The sequence below is a fragment of the Meles meles genome, chromosome 12 (assembly GCF_922984935.1).
Source record: "Meles meles chromosome 12, mMelMel3.1 paternal haplotype, whole genome shotgun sequence".
Taxonomy (NCBI): Eukaryota; Metazoa; Chordata; class Mammalia; order Carnivora; family Mustelidae; genus Meles; species Meles meles.
Window position 1 is genome coordinate 29,338,597 of NC_060077.1, and position 26,203 is coordinate 29,364,799.

Consider the following 26,203-nt stretch of genomic DNA (forward strand, 5'->3'; position numbering starts at 1 on the left):
TCTGATGTCTGTTCTGAGCTCTGGGGACCAGACCCCAAACCCTGCGTAATCTAATCTACACCCGGGACTCTCTGTGGGTCCAGCTCCCTCCTTAAAGGAGAGTTCTCCTCTGGACTCAGGGAAACTGGGCTCCCCATTCAGGGACTATTGGCTTCAAGAATGTGGGGGGAGATGGGTGTGATGGACAAGGAAGAGGGAGGCTCAGCCTTCCATCAGGGCCACCGGATGAGAGAAGGAGGCTGGAGACTGATCAGGCTGTGGGTATTGTCTCTGGTGTGCCCCAGACAGAGGACTGCTTGGAACACAGTGAGGAGATCCTTAGTCTGGTGACCCTGGAACAAGGAGGAGGATGAGGACAAGGGGTCAAGGATCAAGCCTGGAATTCAGAGGAGAAGGGGGCCCAGGGTGTTGGGAACACCCACCTCCATGGGGACAGTCAGACACATGAACAGGAAAGGTCTCAGGACACTCGGGCATCAGAGGTCCAGCCCTTCCCAGCCCACCACAGCTGGAAAGCACCCTGAGCAGTTGGATATTTGGCTCAGGGGACACTGAGAGGGACAGGTAACAGGGAAAGGGGCTGCCAGGTACTCAGAAAGTCCAGGACAGACGGATCCCCCAGCACAACTTCGCAGAGCAGGCAGAGTCCTAGAACAGACCCGGCCCCAGCCTCAGAAATAAAAACTCAGCTCACATGAAAACTGTGCATCTGCGGACTCTCTGCAGTCGGGCACCAGGGCCTCACAGCCCTTCCCCACTCAGCATCCGTACCAGCGGTTGGGGATATCTGTTGGAGGTAGTCAAGGCTGATGTGAAGCTGTGAGGTGCTCTAGGGCCAGGACTCCTCCTTCTCCCATGGTACCAGAGCCCTACAACCGGGGACAGGCCAGCTCTGGGAAATCCCGCTTAAGCAATCTGGGGGAGGTCTCATCTCTGAGAAGGAGGTCCAAGCACAGACAGAGTCAGAGGGCTCCCGGGGTCTCAGGGCCAGTCGAGCCAGTTCTGGGGGTGGCCTGGTGAATTCCAAGGCAATGTGTCCTGGAGAGAGCCTGAGACCATGGTGGGGTCCAGAAACTGGAGGCCGTGACGCTCAGAGTCTCCAGCAGAACATGAGTGACACAACCCAGGCTGACCTGACCCCAGGACAGCAAGGGCCACCTGAGGCCCAAGCCAGGGACATGGCACAGCTGCATCCGTACATCAGGACAGAGGTAGGAGCTGACCAAAGAAACCTCTGACCTTGACCTGCTGCCCTCCATCCCCTCAGGTCAGCCCACGTCGGCACCCTTGGTCACGCTCTTCCCGCCCTCCTCTGAGGAACTCGCCGCCAATAAGGCCACCCTGGTGTGCCTCATCAGTGACTTCTACCCCAGCGGCGTGACGGTGGCCTGGAAGGCAGACGGCAGCCCCGTCACCCAGGGCGTGGAGACCACCAAGCCCTCCAAACAGAGCAACAACAAGTACGCGGCCAGCAGCTACCTGAGCCTGTCGCCTGACAAGTGGAAATCTCACAGCAGCTTCAGCTGCCTGGTCACGCACGAGGGCAAAACCGTGGAGAAGAAGGTGGTCCCCTCACAGTGCTCTTAGGCCCCCGACACCCTCCCCCACCCAGCGGGGCCTGGAGCCACAGGACCTCCAGGACCATCTTCCCTCCCCCCAGGGTCATCCCAGCCCTTCTCCCTGTACCCCGTCAACACTCAATAAAATGTCCTTTATTCAATCAGAAATCATCCTCTCTGCTCATTGCGTCTCAAGTACTCTGTGTACTGAACTTGACAGCCTTTAGCGGTGAACATAATTCTTCTGCCTCGGGGGAAAGGGGTCTACAGAAGACGTCCTCCTGGTTTTGGGAGGGGTAGTTTCACTCTCACCTAAAAGGTCAAAGAATATTCCAAACAGAAAATACCTAAGGGGAACGAAGATAGAAGACTACCCCTCACAAGGGCTCTATGCTTACTTTTTTTGTGGGGAACTTGCGCGTGGTCAGTCATTGCTGCCCTTGCTAACATTAGCTCTCCGTTCTGTGGGGATAATGTTCGAGTGTCTCCCCGAGCCTGAGCTCTCAGGATCTGGAACCAGAACCCGTCATAAGACGTCCACTCTCCTTTCCCCGTAGGGCCCTCCTCTCTGTGCCATGGTTTCCCTAGGATCCTTTCCCCTGGGGACATTTCCCACGATCACATACTAGAACATCTGCCATTCCTTAGGGGACAACCACAACTGCCACCCCCGGGACATGGTGTGTGCCCTCTACCACAGAACCTCCCTGTCCCAGTCACTGCAGAACACTCTGCCAGGACACTGGTCACTCCCACTCTCAATCCCACTCCCACTGGTCATTCCTCCTACCACGGTGTCCCTTGCTTCCCATTTTTATTCATTTTCTGGGAGACAGACAACAGCTACGCACACTAGGACCCTCCCACCCCCAGCCAACCCAGGAATCCGTCCCTTGTGCTGGGGTGACCTGCCTGGGGCCTCTGTGTTAAAAGTCTAGGGTCAGATTCTAGAAATGCGCTGCCACAACGTCTCTCAACAGACTAATCGACTTAGAAGTCTAGTGTGGTTGCTAAGCGAGACAAACAGTGCACGCACATATAAAATGAACACAAACATACACACGATGACCACACACGATGACCACAAAGGTATTGGTCCCTTTCCAAACGCTGCCATGCTGGGCAACTCTCGGGAAGGATCGGGAAGAGCTAGAGCACAGGGTATACACCGAGTGAGCGAAGCACGCTGTCGCCACAGTCCCCACCAGCGCCAGTCGGTGTCAGCTGAAAGGCCAGGAGGTTCCAGTCCACAATGGTGTGAGACAAGAGACATGACGAGCTCCTGGGGGGCAGTCTGCATGGGAATCCTGGCAGATCACCGGGAGGAGAGCAACAGTGCTGACTCAGCGTGCCACCGACTCACAGAAACAAGGAGGCTGGGTCTGTGTGTCCCCTGGCTGACCTCTGCAGCTGACATCCCAGCTCTGGGTGCCATCAAGGCCATGGGGGTCAGGGCCCCCTCACCATTTGAAGGTCCGTTGCCAGGGTACAGTGTGTGTCCTGAGTGCTGGGGACACCCTGTTCCAATGGCCAGCAAGACTCCCACAACGGAACTCCAGGAGAACTGCTAGAAGCAGTCACTGCCTTCCCACCCACCGGGTCCCCCAGGGCTTTCAGGTAGACATTCAGCCCATACATGTCTACAGAGTGACGTCGGCCCCCCACCCAAACTCAACTGAGGAATACACACTAACCATCCCTAGACCATCCTCATGAACCAGCCAAGGACACAAGTCTGGAGCTCAAGACCCGCTGAAGGGATCGGACTGCTTGAGGGGAAACCTGCTTCTCCTCCCGCCCACTTTCCATTTCTGACCCCAAACGCGCATGGATTCCCATGTTGACGATGGTGTGGTATTCAGGACCCCTCCATGAGTCCCAAGTCTGCAAAGGCTCCCAGCTCCATCATCTCTGTGTGAAACAGGCCTCCTCACACCTTCCACAAGGACACACTGACACACAGCTCCTTACTAAGCGTGGAGTTAGCTGGGAATTCCGAGGCCATAGGCAGACACTCTCCCCATCTCCTCCCCATCTCCCCATTCTCTCACGACAGAGGGTGGGTGCACTCTGAACTCTCCATGGACATGAAATTCCAGATCCCCAGGTGTCACCCCACCACCACCCACCCATCTGCCCGACCAGTACCCGTGACAAAGACACTGCACTTTGGGCCTCCCCAGCAGCTGCAGGTGGGCCTGGGGCAGGGCTGGAGGAGCTCACAGAGGGTTTGTGTTCGGGGCTGTGTCACAGTGTCCTGTGTTCGGCGGCGGGACCCAGCTGACCGTCCTCGGTGAGTCTCCCCTTTGCCCTCCTCTTTGGGATCCTGGGTACAATTTCGGGGTGTGCATCGCACCTTGCAGTCTGTACAGGGCAGAGGCTGAAGGTCTCTGGGTCTGTACCGTTTGTGCCCTTCGTCTGCGCCTCAAGCCTCCACTGGTGTCGTCTTGTCCGATGTCTGTTCTGAGCTCTGGGGACCAGGCCCCAAAACCTGAGTAATCTACACCCGGGACTCTATGTGGGTCCAGCTCCCTCCTTAAAGGAGAGTTCTCCTCTGGACTCAGGGAAACTGGCCTCCCCATTCAGGGATTATTGGCTTCAAGAATGTGGGGGGAGATGGGTGTGATGGACAGGGAAGAAGGAGGCTCAGCCTTCCATCAGGGCCACCGGATGAGAGATGGAGGCTGGAGACTGGTCAGGCTGTGGGTATTGTCTCTGGCGTGCCCCAGACAGAGGACTGCTTGGAACACAGTGAGGAGATCCTTAGTCTGGTGACCCTGGAACAAGGAGGGGGATGAGGACAAGGGGTCAAGGATCAAGCCTGGAATTCAGAGGAGAAGGGGGCCCAGGGTGTTGGGAACACCCACCTCCATGGGGACAGTCAGACACATGAACAGGAAAGGTCTCAGGACACTCAGGCATCAGAGGTCCAGCCCTTCCCAGCCCACCACAGCTGGAAAGCACCCTGAGCAGTTGGATATTTGGCTCAGGGGACACTGAGAGGGACAGGTAAGAGGAAAAGGGCCTGCCAGGCACTCAGAAAGTCCAGGACAGACGGATCCCCCAGCACAACTTCGCAGAGCAGGCAGAGTCCTAGAACAGACCCGGCCCCAGCCTCAGAAATAAAAACTCAGCTCACATGGAAACTGTGCATCTGCGGACTCTCTGCAGTCGGGCACCAGGGCCTCACAGCCCTTCCCCACTCAGCATCCGTACCAGCGGTTGGGGATATCTGTTGGAGGTAGTCAAGGCTGATGTGAAGCTGTGAGGTGCTCTAGGGCCAGGACTCCTCCTTCTCCCATGGTACCAGAGCCCTACAACCGGGGACAGGCCAGCTCTGGGAAATCCCGCTTAAGCAATCTGGGGGGGGTCTCATCTCTGAGAAGGAGGTCCAAGCACAGACAGAGTCAGAGGGCTCCCGGGGTCTCAGGGCCAGTCGAGCCAGTTCCGGGGGTGGCCTGGTGAATTCCAAGGCAATGTGTCCTGGAGAGAGCCTGAGACCATGGTGGGGTCCAGAAACTGGAGGCCGTGACGCTCAGAGTCTCCAGCAGAACATGAGTGACACAACCCAGGCTGACCTGACCCCAGGACAGCAAGGGCCACCTGAGGCCCAAGCCAGGGACATGGCACAGCTGCATCCGTACATCAGGACAGAGGTAGGAGCTGACCAAAGAAACCTCTGACCTTGACCTGCTGCCCTCCATCCCCTCAGGTCAGCCCACGTCGGCACCCTTGGTCACGCTCTTCCCGCCCTCCTCTGAGGAACTCGCCGCCAATAAGGCCACCCTGGTGTGCCTCATCAGTGACTTCTACCCCAGCGGCGTGACGGTGGCCTGGAAGGCAGACGGCAGCCCCGTCACCCAGGGCGTGGAGACCACCAAGCCCTCCAAACAGAGCAACAACAAGTACGCGGCCAGCAGCTACCTGAGCCTGTCGCCTGACAAGTGGAAATCTCACAGCAGCTTCAGCTGCCTGGTCACGCACGAGGGCAAAACCGTGGAGAAGAAGGTGGTCCCCTCACAGTGCTCTTAGGCCCCCGACACCCTCCCCCACCCAGCGGGGCCTGGAGCCACAGGACCTCCAGGACCAGCTTCCCTCCCCCCAGGGTCATCCCAGCCCTTCTCCCTGCACCCCGTCAACACTCAATAAAATGTCCTTTATTCAATCAGAAATCATCCTGTCTGCTCATTGTGTCTCAAACATTCTTTGTCCTGAACTTGACCGTCTTTAGCGGTGAACGTAATTCTTTTGCCTCCGGAGAAAGGGGTCTACAGAAGAAGTCCTCCCTGGTTTTGGGAGGGGTAGTTTCACTCTCACCTAAAACGCCAAAGAATATTTCAAACAGAAAATACCTACAGGAGAACCAAGACAGAAGACTTCCCCTCACAATGGCTCTATGCTTTCTTTTCTTGGTGGGGACCTTGCCAACGGTCAGTCATTGCTCCCCTTGCTGACATTGGCTCTCCATTCTGTGGGGATAATGTACGAGAGTCTCCCCGAGCCTGGCTCTCAGGTCTGGAACTAGAACCCGTCATAAGACATCTACTCTCCTTTCCCTGGAGGGCCCTCCTCTCCGTGTGTGATTTCCCTGGATTCCTTTCCCCTGGCGTCCTTTCCCATGATCATAAACTAGAACATCTGCCCTTCCTTTTAGGGGACACCCTCATCTGACTCCCTGGGACATTGTGCCCTCTACCATAGACCCTCCCTGTCCCAGTCAGGGCATGACACTGGCCACTCCCACTCTCAATCCCACTCCCACTGGTGGTTCCTCCTCCCACGGTGTCCCTTGCTTCCCCCTTGTATTCATTTTCTCTGGGAGACAGCGACGCACACTAGGACCCTCCCACCCCCAGCCAAACCAGGAATCCGTCCCTTGTGCTGGGGTGACCTGCCTAGGGCCTCTGTGCTAAAAATCTAGGGTCAGATTCTAGAAATGGGCTGCCACAAGGTCTCTCAATGGACTCATCGCTTAGGAGTCTAGTGTGGGCCTAAGCAAGAACAACAGTGCACCCACATGTACCATGAACACAAACATACACACGATGCACACACACAATGCACACACACAATAATCACAAAAGCACTGATCCCATTCCAAACGCTGTCATGCTGGGCGACTCTCGGGAAGGATCTGGAAGAGCTATAGCACGAGGTCTACACCTAGAGAGCAAAGAACGCTGTCACCACAGTCCGCACCAGCACCAGTCAGTGTCATATGGAAGGTCAGGAGGTTCCAGTCCATGATGATGTGAGACAAGATACATGACGAGCTCCTGGGGGGCATTCTGCATGGGAATCCATGCAGATCCGGGAGGAGAGCAACAGTGCTGATGCAACGTGCCACCGACTCACAGAAACAAGGAGGCTAAGTCTGTGTGTCCCCTGACTGACATCCCAGCTCTGGGTGCTGCCCAAGACAATGGGGGTCAGAGCCCCCTCACCATTTGAAGGTCCATTGCCAGGGTATGGTATGTGTCCTGACTGCTGGGCACACCCTGTTCCAGTGGCCAGCAAGATGCGCACAACGGAACTCAAGGAGAACTGCTGGAAGCAGTCACTGCCTCCCCACCCACCAGGACCCACAGGTCTTTCAGGTAGACATTCAGCTCTAAAATCTCTACAGAGTGACGTCTGCCCTCCCCGGGCTCACTTCGGGGATGACACACTAACCATCACCTAGACCTTCCTCACGGACCAGCCAAGGACACAAGTCTGGAGCTCAGGACCCGATGAAGGGATCGGACTGCTTGAGGGGAAACCTGCTTCTCCTCCCGCCCACTTTCCATTTCTGACACCAAACGGGCATGGCCTCCCATGCTGACGATGGTGTGGTGTCCAGGACCCCTCCATGAGTCCAGGTCTGCAAAGGGCTCCCAGATCCATCATCTCTGTGTGAAACAGGCCTCTTCACACCTTCCACAAGGACACTCTGACACACAGCTCCTTCCCAAGGATGCAGTCAACTGGCAATTCCGAGGCCATAGGCAGACATTCTCCCCAACTCCTCGCCACGACTGAGGATGGATGCACTCTGAACTCTCCATGGACATGAAATTCCAGATCCCCAGGTGTCACCCAACAACTCGCCCATCTGCCCGGCCAGCACCCGTGACAAAGACACTGCACTTTGGGCCTCCCCAGCAGCTGCAGGTGGGCCTGGGGCAGGGCTGGAGGGGCTCACAGAGGGTTTCTGTTTGAGGCTGTGTCACAGTGTGCTGTGTTCGGCGGCGGGACCCAGCTGACCGTCCTCGGTGAGTCTTCCCCTTGCCCTCCTCTTTGGAATCCTGGGTACAATTTCGGGGTGGGCTTGACTCTTTCAGTCTGGATAGGGCAGAGGCTGAAGGTCTGTGGGTCTGTACCGTTTGTGCCCTTCATCTGCGCCTCATGCCTCCACTGGTGTCATCTTGTCTGATGTCTGTTCTGAGCTCTGGGGACCAGACCCCAAACCCTGCGTAATCTAATCTACACCCGGGACTCTCTGTGGGTCCAGCTCCCTCCTTAAAGGAGAGTTCTCCTCTGGACTCAGGGAAACTGGGCTCCCCATTCAGGGACTATTGGCTTCAAGAATGTGGGGGGAGATGGGTGTGATGGACAAGGAAGAGGGAGGCTCAGCCTTCCATCAGGGCCACCGGATGAGAGAAGGAGGCTGGAGACTGATCAGGCTGTGGGTATTGTCTCTGGTGTGCCCCAGACAGAGGACTGCTTGGAACACAGTGAGGAGATCCTTAGTCTGGTGACCCTGGAACAAGGAGGAGGATGAGGACAAGGGGTCAAGGATCAAGCCTGGAATTCAGAGGAGAAGGGGGCCCAGGGTGTTGGGAACACCCACCTCCATGGGGACAGTCAGACACATGAACAGGAAAGGTCTCAGGACACTCGGGCATCAGAGGTCCAGCCCTTCCCAGCCCACCACAGCTGGAAAGCACCCTGAGCAGTTGGATATTTGGCTCAGGGGACACTGAGAGGGACAGGTAACAGGGAAAGGGGCTGCCAGGTACTCAGAAAGTCCAGGACAGACGGATCCCCCAGCACAACTTCGCAGAGCAGGCAGAGTCCTAGAACAGACCCGGCCCCAGCCTCAGAAATAAAAACTCAGCTCACATGAAAACTGTGCATCTGCGGACTCTCTGCAGTCGGGCACCAGGGCCTCACAGCCCTTCCCCACTCAGCATCCGTACCAGCGGTTGGGGATATCTGTTGGAGGTAGTCAAGGCTGATGTGAAGCTGTGAGGTGCTCTAGGGCCAGGACTCCTCCTTCTCCCATGGTACCAGAGCCCTACAACCGGGGACAGGCCAGCTCTGGGAAATCCCGCTTAAGCAATCTGGGGGAGGTCTCATCTCTGAGAAGGAGGTCCAAGCACAGACAGAGTCAGAGGGCTCCCGGGGTCTCAGGGCCAGTCGAGCCAGTTCTGGGGGTGGCCTGGTGAATTCCAAGGCAATGTGTCCTGGAGAGAGCCTGAGACCATGGTGGGGTCCAGAAACTGGAGGCCGTGACGCTCAGAGTCTCCAGCAGAACATGAGTGACACAACCCAGGCTGACCTGACCCCAGGACAGCAAGGGCCACCTGAGGCCCAAGCCAGGGACATGGCACAGCTGCATCCGTACATCAGGACAGAGGTAGGAGCTGACCAAAGAAACCTCTGACCTTGACCTGCTGCCCTCCATCCCCTCAGGTCAGCCCACGTCGGCACCCTTGGTCACGCTCTTCCCGCCCTCCTCTGAGGAACTCGCCGCCAATAAGGCCACCCTGGTGTGCCTCATCAGTGACTTCTACCCCAGCGGCGTGACGGTGGCCTGGAAGGCAGACGGCAGCCCCGTCACCCAGGGCGTGGAGACCACCAAGCCCTCCAAACAGAGCAACAACAAGTACGCGGCCAGCAGCTACCTGAGCCTGTCGCCTGACAAGTGGAAATCTCACAGCAGCTTCAGCTGCCTGGTCACGCACGAGGGCAAAACCGTGGAGAAGAAGGTGGTCCCCTCACAGTGCTCTTAGGCCCCCGACACCCTCCCCCACCCAGCGGGGCCTGGAGCCACAGGACCTCCAGGACCATCTTCCCTCCCCCCAGGGTCATCCCAGCCCTTCTCCCTGTACCCCGTCAACACTCAATAAAATGTCCTTTATTCAATCAGAAATCATCCTCTCTGCTCATTGCGTCTCAAGTACTCTGTGTACTGAACTTGACAGCCTTTAGCGGTGAACATAATTCTTCTGCCTCGGGGGAAAGGGGTCTACAGAAGACGTCCTCCTGGTTTTGGGAGGGGTAGTTTCACTCTCACCTAAAAGGTCAAAGAATATTCCAAACAGAAAATACCTAAGGGGAACGAAGATAGAAGACTACCCCTCACAAGGGCTCTATGCTTACTTTTTTTGTGGGGAACTTGCGCGTGGTCAGTCATTGCTGCCCTTGCTAACATTAGCTCTCCGTTCTGTGGGGATAATGTTCGAGTGTCTCCCCGAGCCTGAGCTCTCAGGATCTGGAACCAGAACCCGTCATAAGACGTCCACTCTCCTTTCCCCGTAGGGCCCTCCTCTCTGTGCCATGGTTTCCCTAGGATCCTTTCCCCTGGGGACATTTCCCACGATCACATACTAGAACATCTGCCATTCCTTAGGGGACAACCACAACTGCCACCCCCGGGACATGGTGTGTGCCCTCTACCACAGAACCTCCCTGTCCCAGTCACTGCAGAACACTCTGCCAGGACACTGGTCACTCCCACTCTCAATCCCACTCCCACTGGTCATTCCTCCTACCACGGTGTCCCTTGCTTCCCATTTTTATTCATTTTCTGGGAGACAGACAACAGCTACGCACACTAGGACCCTCCCACCCCCAGCCAACCCAGGAATCCGTCCCTTGTGCTGGGGTGACCTGCCTGGGGCCTCTGTGTTAAAAGTCTAGGGTCAGATTCTAGAAATGCGCTGCCACAACGTCTCTCAACAGACTAATCGACTTAGAAGTCTAGTGTGGTTGCTAAGCGAGACAAACAGTGCACGCACATATAAAATGAACACAAACATACACACGATGACCACACACGATGACCACAAAGGTATTGGTCCCTTTCCAAACGCTGCCATGCTGGGCAACTCTCGGGAAGGATCGGGAAGAGCTAGAGCACAGGGTATACACCGAGTGAGCGAAGCACGCTGTCGCCACAGTCCCCACCAGCGCCAGTCGGTGTCAGCTGAAAGGCCAGGAGGTTCCAGTCCACAATGGTGTGAGACAAGAGACATGACGAGCTCCTGGGGGGCAGTCTGCATGGGAATCCTGGCAGATCACCGGGAGGAGAGCAACAGTGCTGACTCAGCGTGCCACCGACTCACAGAAACAAGGAGGCTGGGTCTGTGTGTCCCCTGGCTGACCTCTGCAGCTGACATCCCAGCTCTGGGTGCCATCAAGGCCATGGGGGTCAGGGCCCCCTCACCATTTGAAGGTCCGTTGCCAGGGTACAGTGTGTGTCCTGAGTGCTGGGGACACCCTGTTCCAATGGCCAGCAAGACTCCCACAACGGAACTCCAGGAGAACTGCTAGAAGCAGTCACTGCCTTCCCACCCACCGGGTCCCCCAGGGCTTTCAGGTAGACATTCAGCCCATACATGTCTACAGAGTGACGTCGGCCCCCCACCCAAACTCAACTGAGGAATACACACTAACCATCCCTAGACCATCCTCATGAACCAGCCAAGGACACAAGTCTGGAGCTCAAGACCCGCTGAAGGGATCGGACTGCTTGAGGGGAAACCTGCTTCTCCTCCCGCCCACTTTCCATTTCTGACCCCAAACGCGCATGGATTCCCATGTTGACGATGGTGTGGTATTCAGGACCCCTCCATGAGTCCCAAGTCTGCAAAGGCTCCCAGCTCCATCATCTCTGTGTGAAACAGGCCTCCTCACACCTTCCACAAGGACACACTGACACACAGCTCCTTACTAAGCGTGGAGTTAGCTGGGAATTCCGAGGCCATAGGCAGACACTCTCCCCATCTCCTCCCCATCTCCCCATTCTCTCACGACAGAGGGTGGGTGCACTCTGAACTCTCCATGGACATGAAATTCCAGATCCCCAGGTGTCACCCCACCACCACCCACCCATCTGCCCGACCAGTACCCGTGACAAAGACACTGCACTTTGGGCCTCCCCAGCAGCTGCAGGTGGGCCTGGGGCAGGGCTGGAGGAGCTCACAGAGGGTTTGTGTTCGGGGCTGTGTCACAGTGTCCTGTGTTCGGCGGCGGGACCCAGCTGACCGTCCTCGGTGAGTCTCCCCTTTGCCCTCCTCTTTGGGATCCTGGGTACAATTTCGGGGTGTGCATCGCACCTTGCAGTCTGTACAGGGCAGAGGCTGAAGGTCTCTGGGTCTGTACCGTTTGTGCCCTTCGTCTGCGCCTCAAGCCTCCACTGGTGTCGTCTTGTCCGATGTCTGTTCTGAGCTCTGGGGACCAGGCCCCAAAACCTGAGTAATCTACACCCGGGACTCTATGTGGGTCCAGCTCCCTCCTTAAAGGAGAGTTCTCCTCTGGACTCAGGGAAACTGGCCTCCCCATTCAGGGACTATTGGCTTCAAGAATGTGGGGGGAGATGGGTGTGATGGACAGGGAAGAAGGAGGCTCAGCCTTCCATCAGGGCCACCGGATGAGAGATGGAGGCTGGAGACTGGTCAGGCTGTGGGTATTGTCTCTGGCGTGCCCCAGACAGAGGACTGCTTGGAACACAGTGAGGAGATCCTTAGTCTGGTGACCCTGGAACAAGGAGGGGGATGAGGACAAGGGGTCAAGGATCAAGCCTGGAATTCAGAGGAGAAGGGGGCCCAGGGTGTTGGGAACACCCACCTCCATGGGGACAGTCAGACACATGAACAGGAAAGGTCTCAGGACACTCAGGCATCAGAGGTCCAGCCCTTCCCAGCCCACCACAGCTGGAAAGCACCCTGAGCAGTTGGATATTTGGCTCAGGGGACACTGAGAGGGACAGGTAAGAGGAAAAGGGCCTGCCAGGCACTCAGAAAGTCCAGGACAGACGGATCCCCCAGCACAACTTCGCAGAGCAGGCAGAGTCCTAGAACAGACCCGGCCCCAGCCTCAGAAATAAAAACTCAGCTCACATGGAAACTGTGCATCTGCGGACTCTCTGCAGTCGGGCACCAGGGCCTCACAGCCCTTCCCCACTCAGCATCCGTACCAGCGGTTGGGGATATCTGTTGGAGGTAGTCAAGGCTGATGTGAAGCTGTGAGGTGCTCTAGGGCCAGGACTCCTCCTTCTCCCATGGTACCAGAGCCCTACAACCGGGGACAGGCCAGCTCTGGGAAATCCCGCTTAAGCAATCTGGGGGGGGTCTCATCTCTGAGAAGGAGGTCCAAGCACAGACAGAGTCAGAGGGCTCCCGGGGTCTCAGGGCCAGTCGAGCCAGTTCCGGGGGTGGCCTGGTGAATTCCAAGGCAATGTGTCCTGGAGAGAGCCTGAGACCATGGTGGGGTCCAGAAACTGGAGGCCGTGACGCTCAGAGTCTCCAGCAGAACATGAGTGACACAACCCAGGCTGACCTGACCCCAGGACAGCAAGGGCCACCTGAGGCCCAAGCCAGGGACATGGCACAGCTGCATCCGTACATCAGGACAGAGGTAGGAGCTGACCAAAGAAACCTCTGACCTTGACCTGCTGCCCTCCATCCCCTCAGGTCAGCCCACGTCGGCACCCTTGGTCACGCTCTTCCCGCCCTCCTCTGAGGAACTCGCCGCCAATAAGGCCACCCTGGTGTGCCTCATCAGTGACTTCTACCCCAGCGGCGTGACGGTGGCCTGGAAGGCAGACGGCAGCCCCGTCACCCAGGGCGTGGAGACCACCAAGCCCTCCAAACAGAGCAACAACAAGTACGCGGCCAGCAGCTACCTGAGCCTGTCGCCTGACAAGTGGAAATCTCACAGCAGCTTCAGCTGCCTGGTCACGCACGAGGGCAAAACCGTGGAGAAGAAGGTGGTCCCCTCACAGTGCTCTTAGGCCCCCGACACCCTCCCCCACCCAGCGGGGCCTGGAGCCACAGGACCTCCAGGACCAGCTTCCCTCCCCCCAGGGTCATCCCAGCCCTTCTCCCTGCACCCCGTCAACACTCAATAAAATGTCCTTTATTCAATCAGAAATCATCCTGTCTGCTCATTGTGTCTCAAACATTCTTTGTCCTGAACTTGACCGTCTTTAGCGGTGAACGTAATTCTTTTGCCTCCGGAGAAAGGGGTCTACAGAAGAAGTCCTCCCTGGTTTTGGGAGGGGTAGTTTCACTCTCACCTAAAACGCCAAAGAATATTTCAAACAGAAAATACCTACAGGAGAACCAAGACAGAAGACTTCCCCTCACAATGGCTCTATGCTTTCTTTTCTTGGTGGGGACCTTGCCAACGGTCAGTCATTGCTCCCCTTGCTGACATTGGCTCTCCATTCTGTGGGGATAATGTACGAGAGTCTCCCCGAGCCTGGCTCTCAGGTCTGGAACTAGAACCCGTCATAAGACATCTACTCTCCTTTCCCTGGAGGGCCCTCCTCTCCGTGTGTGATTTCCCTGGATTCCTTTCCCCTGGCGTCCTTTCCCATGATCATAAACTAGAACATCTGCCCTTCCTTTTAGGGGACACCCTCATCTGACTCCCTGGGACATTGTGCCCTCTACCATAGACCCTCCCTGTCCCAGTCAGGGCATGACACTGGCCACTCCCACTCTCAATCCCACTCCCACTGGTGGTTCCTCCTCCCACGGTGTCCCTTGCTTCCCCCTTGTATTCATTTTCTCTGGGAGACAGCGACGCACACTAGGACCCTCCCACCCCCAGCCAAACCAGGAATCCGTCCCTTGTGCTGGGGTGACCTGCCTAGGGCCTCTGTGCTAAAAATCTAGGGTCAGATTCTAGAAATGGGCTGCCACAAGGTCTCTCAATGGACTCATCGCTTAGGAGTCTAGTGTGGGCCTAAGCAAGAACAACAGTGCACCCACATGTACCATGAACACAAACATACACACGATGCACACACACAATGCACACACACAATAATCACAAAAGCACTGATCCCATTCCAAACGCTGTCATGCTGGGCGACTCTCGGGAAGGATCTGGAAGAGCTATAGCACGAGGTCTACACCTAGAGAGCAAAGAACGCTGTCACCACAGTCCGCACCAGCACCAGTCAGTGTCATATGGAAGGTCAGGAGGTTCCAGTCCATGATGATGTGAGACAAGATACATGACGAGCTCCTGGGGGGCATTCTGCATGGGAATCCATGCAGATCCGGGAGGAGAGCAACAGTGCTGATGCAACGTGCCACCGACTCACAGAAACAAGGAGGCTAAGTCTGTGTGTCCCCTGACTGACATCCCAGCTCTGGGTGCTGCCCAAGACAATGGGGGTCAGAGCCCCCTCACCATTTGAAGGTCCATTGCCAGGGTATGGTATGTGTCCTGACTGCTGGGCACACCCTGTTCCAGTGGCCAGCAAGATGCGCACAACGGAACTCAAGGAGAACTGCTGGAAGCAGTCACTGCCTCCCCACCCACCAGGACCCACAGGTCTTTCAGGTAGACATTCAGCTCTAAAATCTCTACAGAGTGACGTCTGCCCTCCCCGGGCTCACTTCGGGGATGACACACTAACCATCACCTAGACCTTCCTCACGGACCAGCCAAGGACACAAGTCTGGAGCTCAGGACCCGATGAAGGGATCGGACTGCTTGAGGGGAAACCTGCTTCTCCTCCCGCCCACTTTCCATTTCTGACACCAAACGGGCATGGCCTCCCATGCTGACGATGGTGTGGTGTCCAGGACCCCTCCATGAGTCCAGGTCTGCAAAGGGCTCCCAGATCCATCATCTCTGTGTGAAACAGGCCTCTTCACACCTTCCACAAGGACACTCTGACACACAGCTCCTTCCCAAGGATGCAGTCAACTGGCAATTCCGAGGCCATAGGCAGACATTCTCCCCAACTCCTCGCCACGACTGAGGATGGATGCACTCTGAACTCTCCATGGACATGAAATTCCAGATCCCCAGGTGTCACCCAACAACTCGCCCATCTGCCCGGCCAGCACCCGTGACAAAGACACTGCACTTTGGGCCTCCCCAGCAGCTGCAGGTGGGCCTGGGGCAGGGCTGGAGGGGCTCACAGAGGGTTTCTGTTTGAGGCTGTGTCACAGTGTGCTGTGTTCGGCGGCGGGACCCAGCTGACCGTCCTCGGTGAGTCTTCCCCTTGCCCTCCTCTTTGGAATCCTGGGTACAATTTCGGGGTGGGCTTGACTCTTTCAGTCTGGATAGGGCAGAGGCTGAAGGTCTGTGGGTCTGTACCGTTTGTGCCCTTCATCTGCGCCTCATGCCTCCACTGGTGTCATCTTGTCTGATGTCTGTTCTGAGCTCTGGGGACCAGACCCCAAACCCTGCGTAATCTAATCTACACCCGGGACTCTCTGTGGGTCCAGCTCCCTCCTTAAAGGAGAGTTCTCCTCTGGACTCAGGGAAACTGGGCTCCCCATTCAGGGACTATTGGCTTCAAGAATGTGGGGGGAGATGGGTGTGATGGACAAGGAAGAGGGAGGCTCAGCCTTCCATCAGGGCCACCGGATGAGAGAAGGAGGCTGGAGACTGATCAGGCTGTGGGTATTGTCTCTGGCGTGCCCCAGACAGAGGACTGCTTGGAACACAGTGAGGAGATCCTTAGTCTGGTGACCCTGGAACAAGGAGGAGGATGAGGACAAGGGGTCAAGGATCAAGCCTGGAATTCAGAGGAGAAGGGGGCCCAGGGTGTTGGGAACACCCACCTCCATGGGGACAGTCAGACACATGAACAGGAAAGGTCTCAGGACACTCGGGCATCAGAGGTCCAGCCCTTCCCAGCCCACCACAGCTGGAAAGCACCCTGAGCAGTTGGATATTTGGCTCAGGGGACACTGAGAGGGACAGGTAACAGGGAAAGGGGCTGCCAGGTACTCAGAAAGTCCAGGACAGACGGATCCCCCAGCACAACTTCGCAGAGCAGGCAGAGTCCTAGAACAGACCCGGCCCCAGCCTCAGAAATAAAAACTCAGCTCACATGAAAACTGTGCATCTGCGGACTCTCTGCAGTCGGGCACCAGGGCCTCACAGCCCTTCCCCACTCAGCATCCGTACCAGCGGTTGGGGATATCTGTTGGAGGTAGTCAAGGCTGATGTGAAGCTGTGAGGTGCTCTAGGGCCAGGACTCCTCCTTCTCCCATGGTACCAGAGCCCTACAACCGGGGACAGGCCAGCTCTGGGAAATCCCGCTTAAGCAATCTGGGGGAGGTCTCATCTCTGAGAAGGAGGTCCAAGCACAGACAGAGTCAGAGGGCTCCCGGGGTCTCAGGGCCAGTCGAGCCAGTTCTGGGGGTGGCCTGGTGAATTCCAAGGCAATGTGTCCTGGAGAGAGCCTGAGACCATGGTGGGGTCCAGAAACTGGAGGCCGTGACGCTCAGAGTCTCCAGCAGAACATGAGTGACACAACCCAGGCTGACCTGACCCCAGGACAGCAAGGGCCACCTGAGGCCCAAGCCAGGGACATGGCACAGCTGCATCCGTACATCAGGACAGAGGTAGGAGCTGACCAAAGAAACCTCTGACCTTGACCTGCTGCCCTCCATCCCCTCAGGTCAGCCCACGTCGGCACCCTTGGTCACGCTCTTCCCGCCCTCCTCTGAGGAACTCGCCGCCAATAAGGCCACCCTGGTGTGCCTCATCAGTGACTTCTACCCCAGCGGCGTGACGGTGGCCTGGAAGGCAGACGGCAGCCCCGTCACCCAGGGCGTGGAGACCACCAAGCCCTCCAAACAGAGCAACAACAAGTACGCGGCCAGCAGCTACCTGAGCCTGTCGCCTGACAAGTGGAAATCTCACAGCAGCTTCAGCTGCCTGGTCACGCACGAGGGCAAAACCGTGGAGAAGAAGGTGGTCCCCTCACAGTGCTCTTAGGCCCCCGACACCCTCCCCCACCCAGCGGGGCCTGGAGCCACAGGACCTCCAGGACCATCTTCCCTCCCCCCAGGGTCATCCCAGCCCTTCTCCCTGTACCCCGTCAACACTCAATAAAATGTCCTTTATTCAATCAGAAATCATCCTCTCTGCTCATTGCGTCTCAAGTACTCTGTGTACTGAACTTGACAGCCTTTAGCGGTGAACATAATTCTTCTGCCTCGGGGGAAAGGGGTCTACAGAAGACGTCCTCCTGGTTTTGGGAGGGGTAGTTTCACTCTCACCTAAAAGGTCAAAGAATATTCCAAACAGAAAATACCTAAGGGGAACGAAGATAGAAGACTACCCCTCACAAGGGCTCTATGCTTACTTTTTTTGTGGGGAACTTGCGCGTGGTCAGTCATTGCTGCCCTTGCTAACATTAGCTCTCCGTTCTGTGGGGATAATGTTCGAGTGTCTCCCCGAGCCTGAGCTCTCAGGATCTGGAACCAGAACCCGTCATAAGACGTCCACTCTCCTTTCCCCGTAGGGCCCTCCTCTCTGTGCCATGGTTTCCCTAGGATCCTTTCCCCTGGGGACATTTCCCACGATCACATACTAGAACATCTGCCATTCCTTAGGGGACAACCACAACTGCCACCCCCGGGACATGGTGTGTGCCCTCTACCACAGAACCTCCCTGTCCCAGTCACTGCAGAACACTCTGCCAGGACACTGGTCACTCCCACTCTCAATCCCACTCCCACTGGTCATTCCTCCTACCACGGTGTCCCTTGCTTCCCATTTTTATTCATTTTCTGGGAGACAGACAACAGCTACGCACACTAGGACCCTCCCACCCCCAGCCAACCCAGGAATCCGTCCCTTGTGCTGGGGTGACCTGCCTGGGGCCTCTGTGTTAAAAGTCTAGGGTCAGATTCTAGAAATGCGCTGCCACAACGTCTCTCAACAGACTAATCGACTTAGAAGTCTAGTGTGGTTGCTAAGCGAGACAAACAGTGCACGCACATATAAAATGAACACAAACATACACACGATGACCACACACGATGACCACAAAGGTATTGGTCCCTTTCCAAACGCTGCCATGCTGGGCAACTCTCGGGAAGGATCGGGAAGAGCTAGAGCACAGGGTATACACCGAGTGAGCGAAGCACGCTGTCGCCACAGTCCCCACCAGCGCCAGTCGGTGTCAGCTGAAAGGCCAGGAGGTTCCAGTCCACAATGGTGTGAGACAAGAGACATGACGAGCTCCTGGGGGGCAGTCTGCATGGGAATCCTGGCAGATCACCGGGAGGAGAGCAACAGTGCTGACTCAGCGTGCCACCGACTCACAGAAACAAGGAGGCTGGGTCTGTGTGTCCCCTGGCTGACCTCTGCAGCTGACATCCCAGCTCTGGGTGCCATCAAGGCCATGGGGGTCAGGGCCCCCTCACCATTTGAAGGTCCGTTGCCAGGGTACAGTGTGTGTCCTGAGTGCTGGGGACACCCTGTTCCAATGGCCAGCAAGACTCCCACAACGGAACTCCAGGAGAACTGCTAGAAGCAGTCACTGCCTTCCCACCCACCGGGTCCCCCAGGGCTTTCAGGTAGACATTCAGCCCATACATGTCTACAGAGTGACGTCGGCCCCCCACCCAAACTCAACTGAGGAATACACACTAACCATCCCTAGACCATCCTCATGAACCAGCCAAGGACACAAGTCTGGAGCTCAAGACCCGCTGAAGGGATCGGACTGCTTGAGGGGAAACCTGCTTCTCCTCCCGCCCACTTTCCATTTCTGACCCCAAACGCGCATGGATTCCCATGTTGACGATGGTGTGGTATTCAGGACCCCTCCATGAGTCCCAAGTCTGCAAAGGCTCCCAGCTCCATCATCTCTGTGTGAAACAGGCCTCCTCACACCTTCCACAAGGACACACTGACACACAGCTCCTTACTAAGCGTGGAGTTAGCTGGGAATTCCGAGGCCATAGGCAGACACTCTCCCCATCTCCTCCCCATCTCCCCATTCTCTCACGACAGAGGGTGGGTGCACTCTGAACTCTCCATGGACATGAAATTCCAGATCCCCAGGTGTCACCCCACCACCACCCACCCATCTGCCCGACCAGTACCCGTGACAAAGACACTGCACTTTGGGCCTCCCCAGCAGCTGCAGGTGGGCCTGGGGCAGGGCTGGAGGAGCTCACAGAGGGTTTGTGTTCGGGGCTGTGTCACAGTGTCCTGTGTTCGGCGGCGGGACCCAGCTGACCGTCCTCGGTGAGTCTCCCCTTTGCCCTCCTCTTTGGGATCCTGGGTACAATTTCGGGGTGTGCATCGCACCTTGCAGTCTGTACAGGGCAGAGGCTGAAGGTCTCTGGGTCTGTACCGTTTGTGCCCTTCGTCTGCGCCTCAAGCCTCCACTGGTGTCGTCTTGTCCGATGTCTGTTCTGAGCTCTGGGGACCAGGCCCCAAAACCTGAGTAATCTACACCCGGGACTCTATGTGGGTCCAGCTCCCTCCTTAAAGGAGAGTTCTCCTCTGGACTCAGGGAAACTGGCCTCCCCATTCAGGGACTATTGGCTTCAAGAATGTGGGGGGAGATGGGTGTGATGGACAGGGAAGAAGGAGGCTCAGCCTTCCATCAGGGCCACCGGATGAGAGATGGAGGCTGGAGACTGGTCAGGCTGTGGGTATTGTCTCTGGCGTGCCCCAGACAGAGGACTGCTTGGAACACAGTGAGGAGATCCTTAGTCTGGTGACCCTGGAACAAGGAGGGGGATGAGGACAAGGGGTCAAGGATCAAGCCTGGAATTCAGAGGAGAAGGGGGCCCAGGGTGTTGGGAACACCCACCTCCATGGGGACAGTCAGACACATGAACAGGAAAGGTCTCAGGACACTCAGGCATCAGAGGTCCAGCCCTTCCCAGCCCACCACAGCTGGAAAGCACCCTGAGCAGTTGGATATTTGGCTCAGGGGACACTGAGAGGGACAGGTAAGAGGAAAAGGGCCTGCCAGGCACTCAGAAAGTCCAGGACAGACGGATCCCCCAGCACAACTTCGCAGAGCAGGCAGAGTCCTAGAACAGACCCGGCCCCAGCCTCAGAAATAAAAACTCAGCTCACATGGAAACTGTGCATCTGCGGACTCTCTGCAGTCGGGCACCAGGGCCTCACAGCCCTTCCCCACTCAGCATCCGTACCAGCGGTTGGGGATATCTGTTGGAGGTAGTCAAGGCTGATGTGAAGCTGTGAGGTGCTCTAGGGCCAGGACTCCTCCTTCTCCCATGGTACCAGAGCCCTACAACCGGGGACAGGCCAGCTCTGGGAAATCCCGCTTAAGCAATCTGGGGGGGGTCTCATCTCTGAGAAGGAGGTCCAAGCACAGACAGAGTCAGAGGGCTCCCGGGGTCTCAGGGCCAGTCGAGCCAGTTCCGGGGGTGGCCTGGTGAATTCCAAGGCAATGTGTCCTGGAGAGAGCCTGAGACCATGGTGGGGTCCAGAAACTGGAGGCCGTGACGCTCAGAGTCTCCAGCAGAACATGAGTGACACAACCCAGGCTGACCTGACCCCAGGACAGCAAGGGCCACCTGAGGCCCAAGCCAGGGACATGGCACAGCTGCATCCGTACATCAGGACAGAGGTAGGAGCTGACCAAAGAAACCTCTGACCTTGACCTGCTGCCCTCCATCCCCTCAGGTCAGCCCACGTCGGCACCCTTGGTCACGCTCTTCCCGCCCTCCTCTGAGGAACTCGCCGCCAATAAGGCCACCCTGGTGTGCCTCATCAGTGACTTCTACCCCAGCGGCGTGACGGTGGCCTGGAAGGCAGACGGCAGCCCCGTCACCCAGGGCGTGGAGACCACCAAGCCCTCCAAACAGAGCAACAACAAGTACGCGGCCAGCAGCTACCTGAGCCTGTCGCCTGACAAGTGGAAATCTCACAGCAGCTTCAGCTGCCTGGTCACGCACGAGGGCAAAACCGTGGAGAAGAAGGTGGTCCCCTCACAGTGCTCTTAGGCCCCCGACACCCTCCCCCACCCAGCGGGGCCTGGAGCCACAGGACCTCCAGGACCAGCTTCCCTCCCCCCAGGGTCATCCCAGCCCTTCTCCCTGCACCCCGTCAACACTCAATAAAATGTCCTTTATTCAATCAGAAATCATCCTGTCTGCTCATTGTGTCTCAAACATTCTTTGTCCTGAACTTGACCGTCTTTAGCGGTGAACGTAATTCTTTTGCCTCCGGAGAAAGGGGTCTACAGAAGAAGTCCTCCCTGGTTTTGGGAGGGGTAGTTTCACTCTCACCTAAAACGCCAAAGAATATTTCAAACAGAAAATACCTACAGGAGAACCAAGACAGAAGACTTCCCCTCACAATGGCTCTGTGCTTTCTTTTCTTGGTGGGGACCTTGCCAACGGTCAGTCATTGCTCCCCTTGCTGACATTGGCTCTCCATTCTGTGGGGATAATGTACGAGAGTCTCCCCGAGCCTGGCTCTCAGGTCTGGAACTGGAACCCGTCATAAGACATCTACTCTCCTTTCCCTGGAGGGCCCTCCTCTCCGTGTGTGATTTCCCTGGATTCCTTTCCCCTGGCGTCCTTTCCCATGATCATAAACTAGAACATCTGCCCTTCCTTTTAGGGGACACCCTCATCTGACTCCCTGGGACATTGTGCCCTCTACCATAGACCCTCCCTGTCCCAGTCAGGGCATGACACTGGCCACTCCCACTCTCAATCCCACTCCCACTGGTGGTTCCTCCTCCCACGGTGTCCCTTGCTTCCCCCTTGTATTCATTTTCTCTGGGAGACAGCGACGCACACTAGGACCCTCCCACCCCCAGCCAAACCAGGAATCCGTCCCTTGTGCTGGGGTGACCTGCCTAGGGCCTCTGTGCTAAAAATCTAGGGTCAGATTCTAGAAATGGGCTGCCACAAGGTCTCTCAATGGACTCATCGCTTAGGAGTCTAGTGTGGGCCTAAGCAAGAACAACAGTGCACCCACATGTACCATGAACACAAACATACACACGATGCACACACACAATGCACACACACAATAATCACAAAAGCACTGATCCCATTCCAAACGCTGTCATGCTGGGCGACTCTCGGGAAGGATCTGGAAGAGCTATAGCACGAGGTCTACACCTAGAGAGCAAAGAACGCTGTCACCACAGTCCGCACCAGCACCAGTCAGTGTCATATGGAAGGTCAGGAGGTTCCAGTCCATGATGATGTGAGACAAGATACATGACGAGCTCCTGGGGGGCATTCTGCATGGGAATCCATGCAGATCCGGGAGGAGAGCAACAGTGCTGATGCAACGTGCCACCGACTCACAGAAACAAGGAGGCTAAGTCTGTGTGTCCCCTGACTGACATCCCAGCTCTGGGTGCTGCCCAAGACAATGGGGGTCAGAGCCCCCTCACCATTTGAAGGTCCATTGCCAGGGTATGGTATGTGTCCTGACTGCTGGGCACACCCTGTTCCAGTGGCCAGCAAGATGCGCACAACGGAACTCAAGGAGAACTGCTGGAAGCAGTCACTGCCTCCCCACCCACCAGGACCCACAGGTCTTTCAGGTAGACATTCAGCTCTAAAATCTCTACAGAGTGACGTCTGCCCTCCCCGGGCTCACTTCGGGGATGACACACTAACCATCACCTAGACCTTCCTCACGGACCAGCCAAGGACACAAGTCTGGAGCTCAGGACCCGATGAAGGGATCGGACTGCTTGAGGGGAAACCTGCTTCTCCTCCCGCCCACTTTCCATTTCTGACACCAAACGGGCATGGCCTCCCATGCTGACGATGGTGTGGTGTCCAGGACCCCTCCATGAGTCCAGGTCTGCAAAGGGCTCCCAGATCCATCATCTCTGTGTGAAACAGGCCTCTTCACACCTTCCACAAGGACACTCTGACACACAGCTCCTTCCCAAGGATGCAGTCAACTGGCAATTCCGAGGCCATAGGCAGACATTCTCCCCAACTCCTCGCCACGACTGAGGATGGATGCACTCTGAACTCTCCATGGACATGAAATTCCAGATCCCCAGGTGTCACCCAACAACTCGCCCATCTGCCCGGCCAGCACCCGTGACAAAGACACTGCACTTTGGGCCTCCCCAGCAGCTGCAGGTGGGCCTGGGGCAGGGCTGGAGGGGCTCACAGAGGGTTTCTGTTTGAGGCTGTGTCACAGTGTGCTGTGTTCGGCGGCGGGACCCAGCTGACCGTCCTCGGTGAGTCTTCCCCTTGCCCTCCTCTTTGGAATCCTGGGTACAATTTCGGGGTGGGCTTGACTCTTTCAGTCTGGATAGGGCAGAGGCTGAAGGTCTGTGGGTCTGTACCGTTTGTGCCCTTCATCTGCGCCTCATGCCTCCACTGGTGTCATCTTGTCTGATGTCTGTTCTGAGCTCTGGGGACCAGACCCCAAACCCTGCGTAATCTAATCTACACCCGGGACTCTCTGTGGGTCCAGCTCCCTCCTTAAAGGAGAGTTCTCCTCTGGACTCAGGGAAACTGGGCTCCCCATTCAGGGACTATTGGCTTCAAGAATGTGGGGGGAGATGGGTGTGATGGACAAGGAAGAGGGAGGCTCAGCCTTCCATCAGGGCCACCGGATGAGAGAAGGAGGCTGGAGACTGATCAGGCTGTGGGTATTGTCTCTGGCGTGCCCCAGACAGAGGACTGCTTGGAACACAGTGAGGAGATCCTTAGTCTGGTGACCCTGGAACAAGGAGGAGGATGAGGACAAGGGGTCAAGGATCAAGCCTGGAATTCAGAGGAGAAGGGGGCCCAGGGTGTTGGGAACACCCACCTCCATGGGGACAGTCAGACACATGAACAGGAAAGGTCTCAGGACACTCGGGCATCAGAGGTCCAGCCCTTCCCAGCCCACCACAGCTGGAAAGCACCCTGAGCAGTTGGATATTTGGCTCAGGGGACACTGAGAGGGACAGGTAACAGGGAAAGGGGCTGCCAGGTACTCAGAAAGTCCAGGACAGACGGATCCCCCAGCACAACTTCGCAGAGCAGGCAGAGTCCTAGAACAGACCCGGCCCCAGCCTCAGAAATAAAAACTCAGCTCACATGAAAACTGTGCATCTGCGGACTCTCTGCAGTCGGGCACCAGGGCCTCACAGCCCTTCCCCACTCAGCATCCGTACCAGCGGTTGGGGATATCTGTTGGAGGTAGTCAAGGCTGATGTGAAGCTGTGAGGTGCTCTAGGGCCAGGACTCCTCCTTCTCCCATGGTACCAGAGCCCTACAACCGGGGACAGGCCAGCTCTGGGAAATCCCGCTTAAGCAATCTGGGGGAGGTCTCATCTCTGAGAAGGAGGTCCAAGCACAGACAGAGTCAGAGGGCTCCCGGGGTCTCAGGGCCAGTCGAGCCAGTTCTGGGGGTGGCCTGGTGAATTCCAAGGCAATGTGTCCTGGAGAGAGCCTGAGACCATGGTGGGGTCCAGAAACTGGAGGCCGTGACGCTCAGAGTCTCCAGCAGAACATGAGTGACACAACCCAGGCTGACCTGACCCCAGGACAGCAAGGGCCACCTGAGGCCCAAGCCAGGGACATGGCACAGCTGCATCCGTACATCAGGACAGAGGTAGGAGCTGACCAAAGAAACCTCTGACCTTGACCTGCTGCCCTCCATCCCCTCAGGTCAGCCCACGTCGGCACCCTTGGTCACGCTCTTCCCGCCCTCCTCTGAGGAACTCGCCGCCAATAAGGCCACCCTGGTGTGCCTCATCAGTGACTTCTACCCCAGCGGCGTGACGGTGGCCTGGAAGGCAGACGGCAGCCCCGTCACCCAGGGCGTGGAGACCACCAAGCCCTCCAAACAGAGCAACAACAAGTACGCGGCCAGCAGCTACCTGAGCCTGTCGCCTGACAAGTGGAAATCTCACAGCAGCTTCAGCTGCCTGGTCACGCACGAGGGCAAAACCGTGGAGAAGAAGGTGGTCCCCTCACAGTGCTCTTAGGCCCCCGACACCCTCCCCCACCCAGCGGGGCCTGGAGCCACAGGACCTCCAGGACCATCTTCCCTCCCCCCAGGGTCATCCCAGCCCTTCTCCCTGTACCCCGTCAACACTCAATAAAATGTCCTTTATTCAATCAGAAATCATCCTCTCTGCTCATTGCGTCTCAAGTACTCTGTGTACTGAACTTGACAGCCTTTAGCGGTGAACATAATTCTTCTGCCTCGGGGGAAAGGGGTCTACAGAAGACGTCCTCCTGGTTTTGGGAGGGGTAGTTTCACTCTCACCTAAAAGGTCAAAGAATATTCCAAACAGAAAATACCTAAGGGGAACGAAGATAGAAGACTACCCCTCACAAGGGCTCTATGCTTACTTTTTTTGTGGGGAACTTGCGCGTGGTCAGTCATTGCTGCCCTTGCTAACATTAGCTCTCCGTTCTGTGGGGATAATGTTCGAGTGTCTCCCCGAGCCTGGGCTCTCAGGATCTGGAACCAGAACCCGTCATAAGACGTCCACTCTCCTTTCCCCGTAGGGCCCTCCTCTCTGTGCCATGGTTTCCCTAGGATCCTTTCCCCTGGGGACATTTCCCACGATCACATACTAGAACATCTGCCATTCCTTAGGGGACAACCACAACTGCCACCCCCGGGACATGGTGTGTGCCCTCTACCACAGAACCTCCCTGTCCCAGTCACTGCAGAACACTCTGCCA

At 56.8% G+C, this 26,203-nt stretch overlaps 2 protein-coding genes, 1 pseudogene and 5 gene segments (V, D, J or C); all 8 read left to right on the top strand.

Annotated features, from left to right (window-relative positions):
• Window positions 1-1,727, top strand: part of LOC123954079 — a 220,246-nt pseudogene extending 218,519 nt beyond the window's left edge.
• Window positions 1-5,731, top strand: part of LOC123954081 (immunoglobulin lambda-1 light chain-like) — a 150,242-nt gene extending 144,511 nt beyond the window's left edge. The window contains exons 4-5 of the mRNA XM_046024733.1: window positions 3,813-3,852; window positions 5,272-5,731. Coding sequence (XP_045880689.1) covers window positions 3,813-3,852; window positions 5,272-5,591 — 360 coding nt within the window. The 3' untranslated portion in view covers window positions 5,592-5,731. The remainder of the gene's footprint in view (window positions 1-3,812; window positions 3,853-5,271) is intronic.
• The window catches only part of LOC123954082 (immunoglobulin lambda-1 light chain-like), a 203,757-nt gene that overhangs the window by 166,175 nt on the left and 11,379 nt on the right, over window positions 1-26,203 (top strand). The window lies entirely within an intron of this gene.
• On the top strand, window positions 6,862-9,696 carry LOC123954343. The segment is given in 3 exon segments: window positions 6,862-6,899; window positions 7,704-7,813; window positions 9,237-9,696. Coding segments are annotated over 3 exon segments (468 nt in total).
• On the top strand, window positions 11,375-13,700 carry LOC123954344. The segment is given in 3 exon segments: window positions 11,375-11,382; window positions 11,712-11,821; window positions 13,241-13,700. Coding segments are annotated over 3 exon segments (438 nt in total).
• On the top strand, window positions 14,831-17,665 carry LOC123954347. The segment is given in 3 exon segments: window positions 14,831-14,868; window positions 15,673-15,782; window positions 17,206-17,665. Coding segments are annotated over 3 exon segments (468 nt in total).
• LOC123954348 lies at window positions 19,344-21,669 on the top strand. The segment is given in 3 exon segments: window positions 19,344-19,351; window positions 19,681-19,790; window positions 21,210-21,669. Coding segments are annotated over 3 exon segments (438 nt in total).
• On the top strand, window positions 22,800-25,634 carry LOC123954349. The segment is given in 3 exon segments: window positions 22,800-22,837; window positions 23,642-23,751; window positions 25,175-25,634. Coding segments are annotated over 3 exon segments (468 nt in total).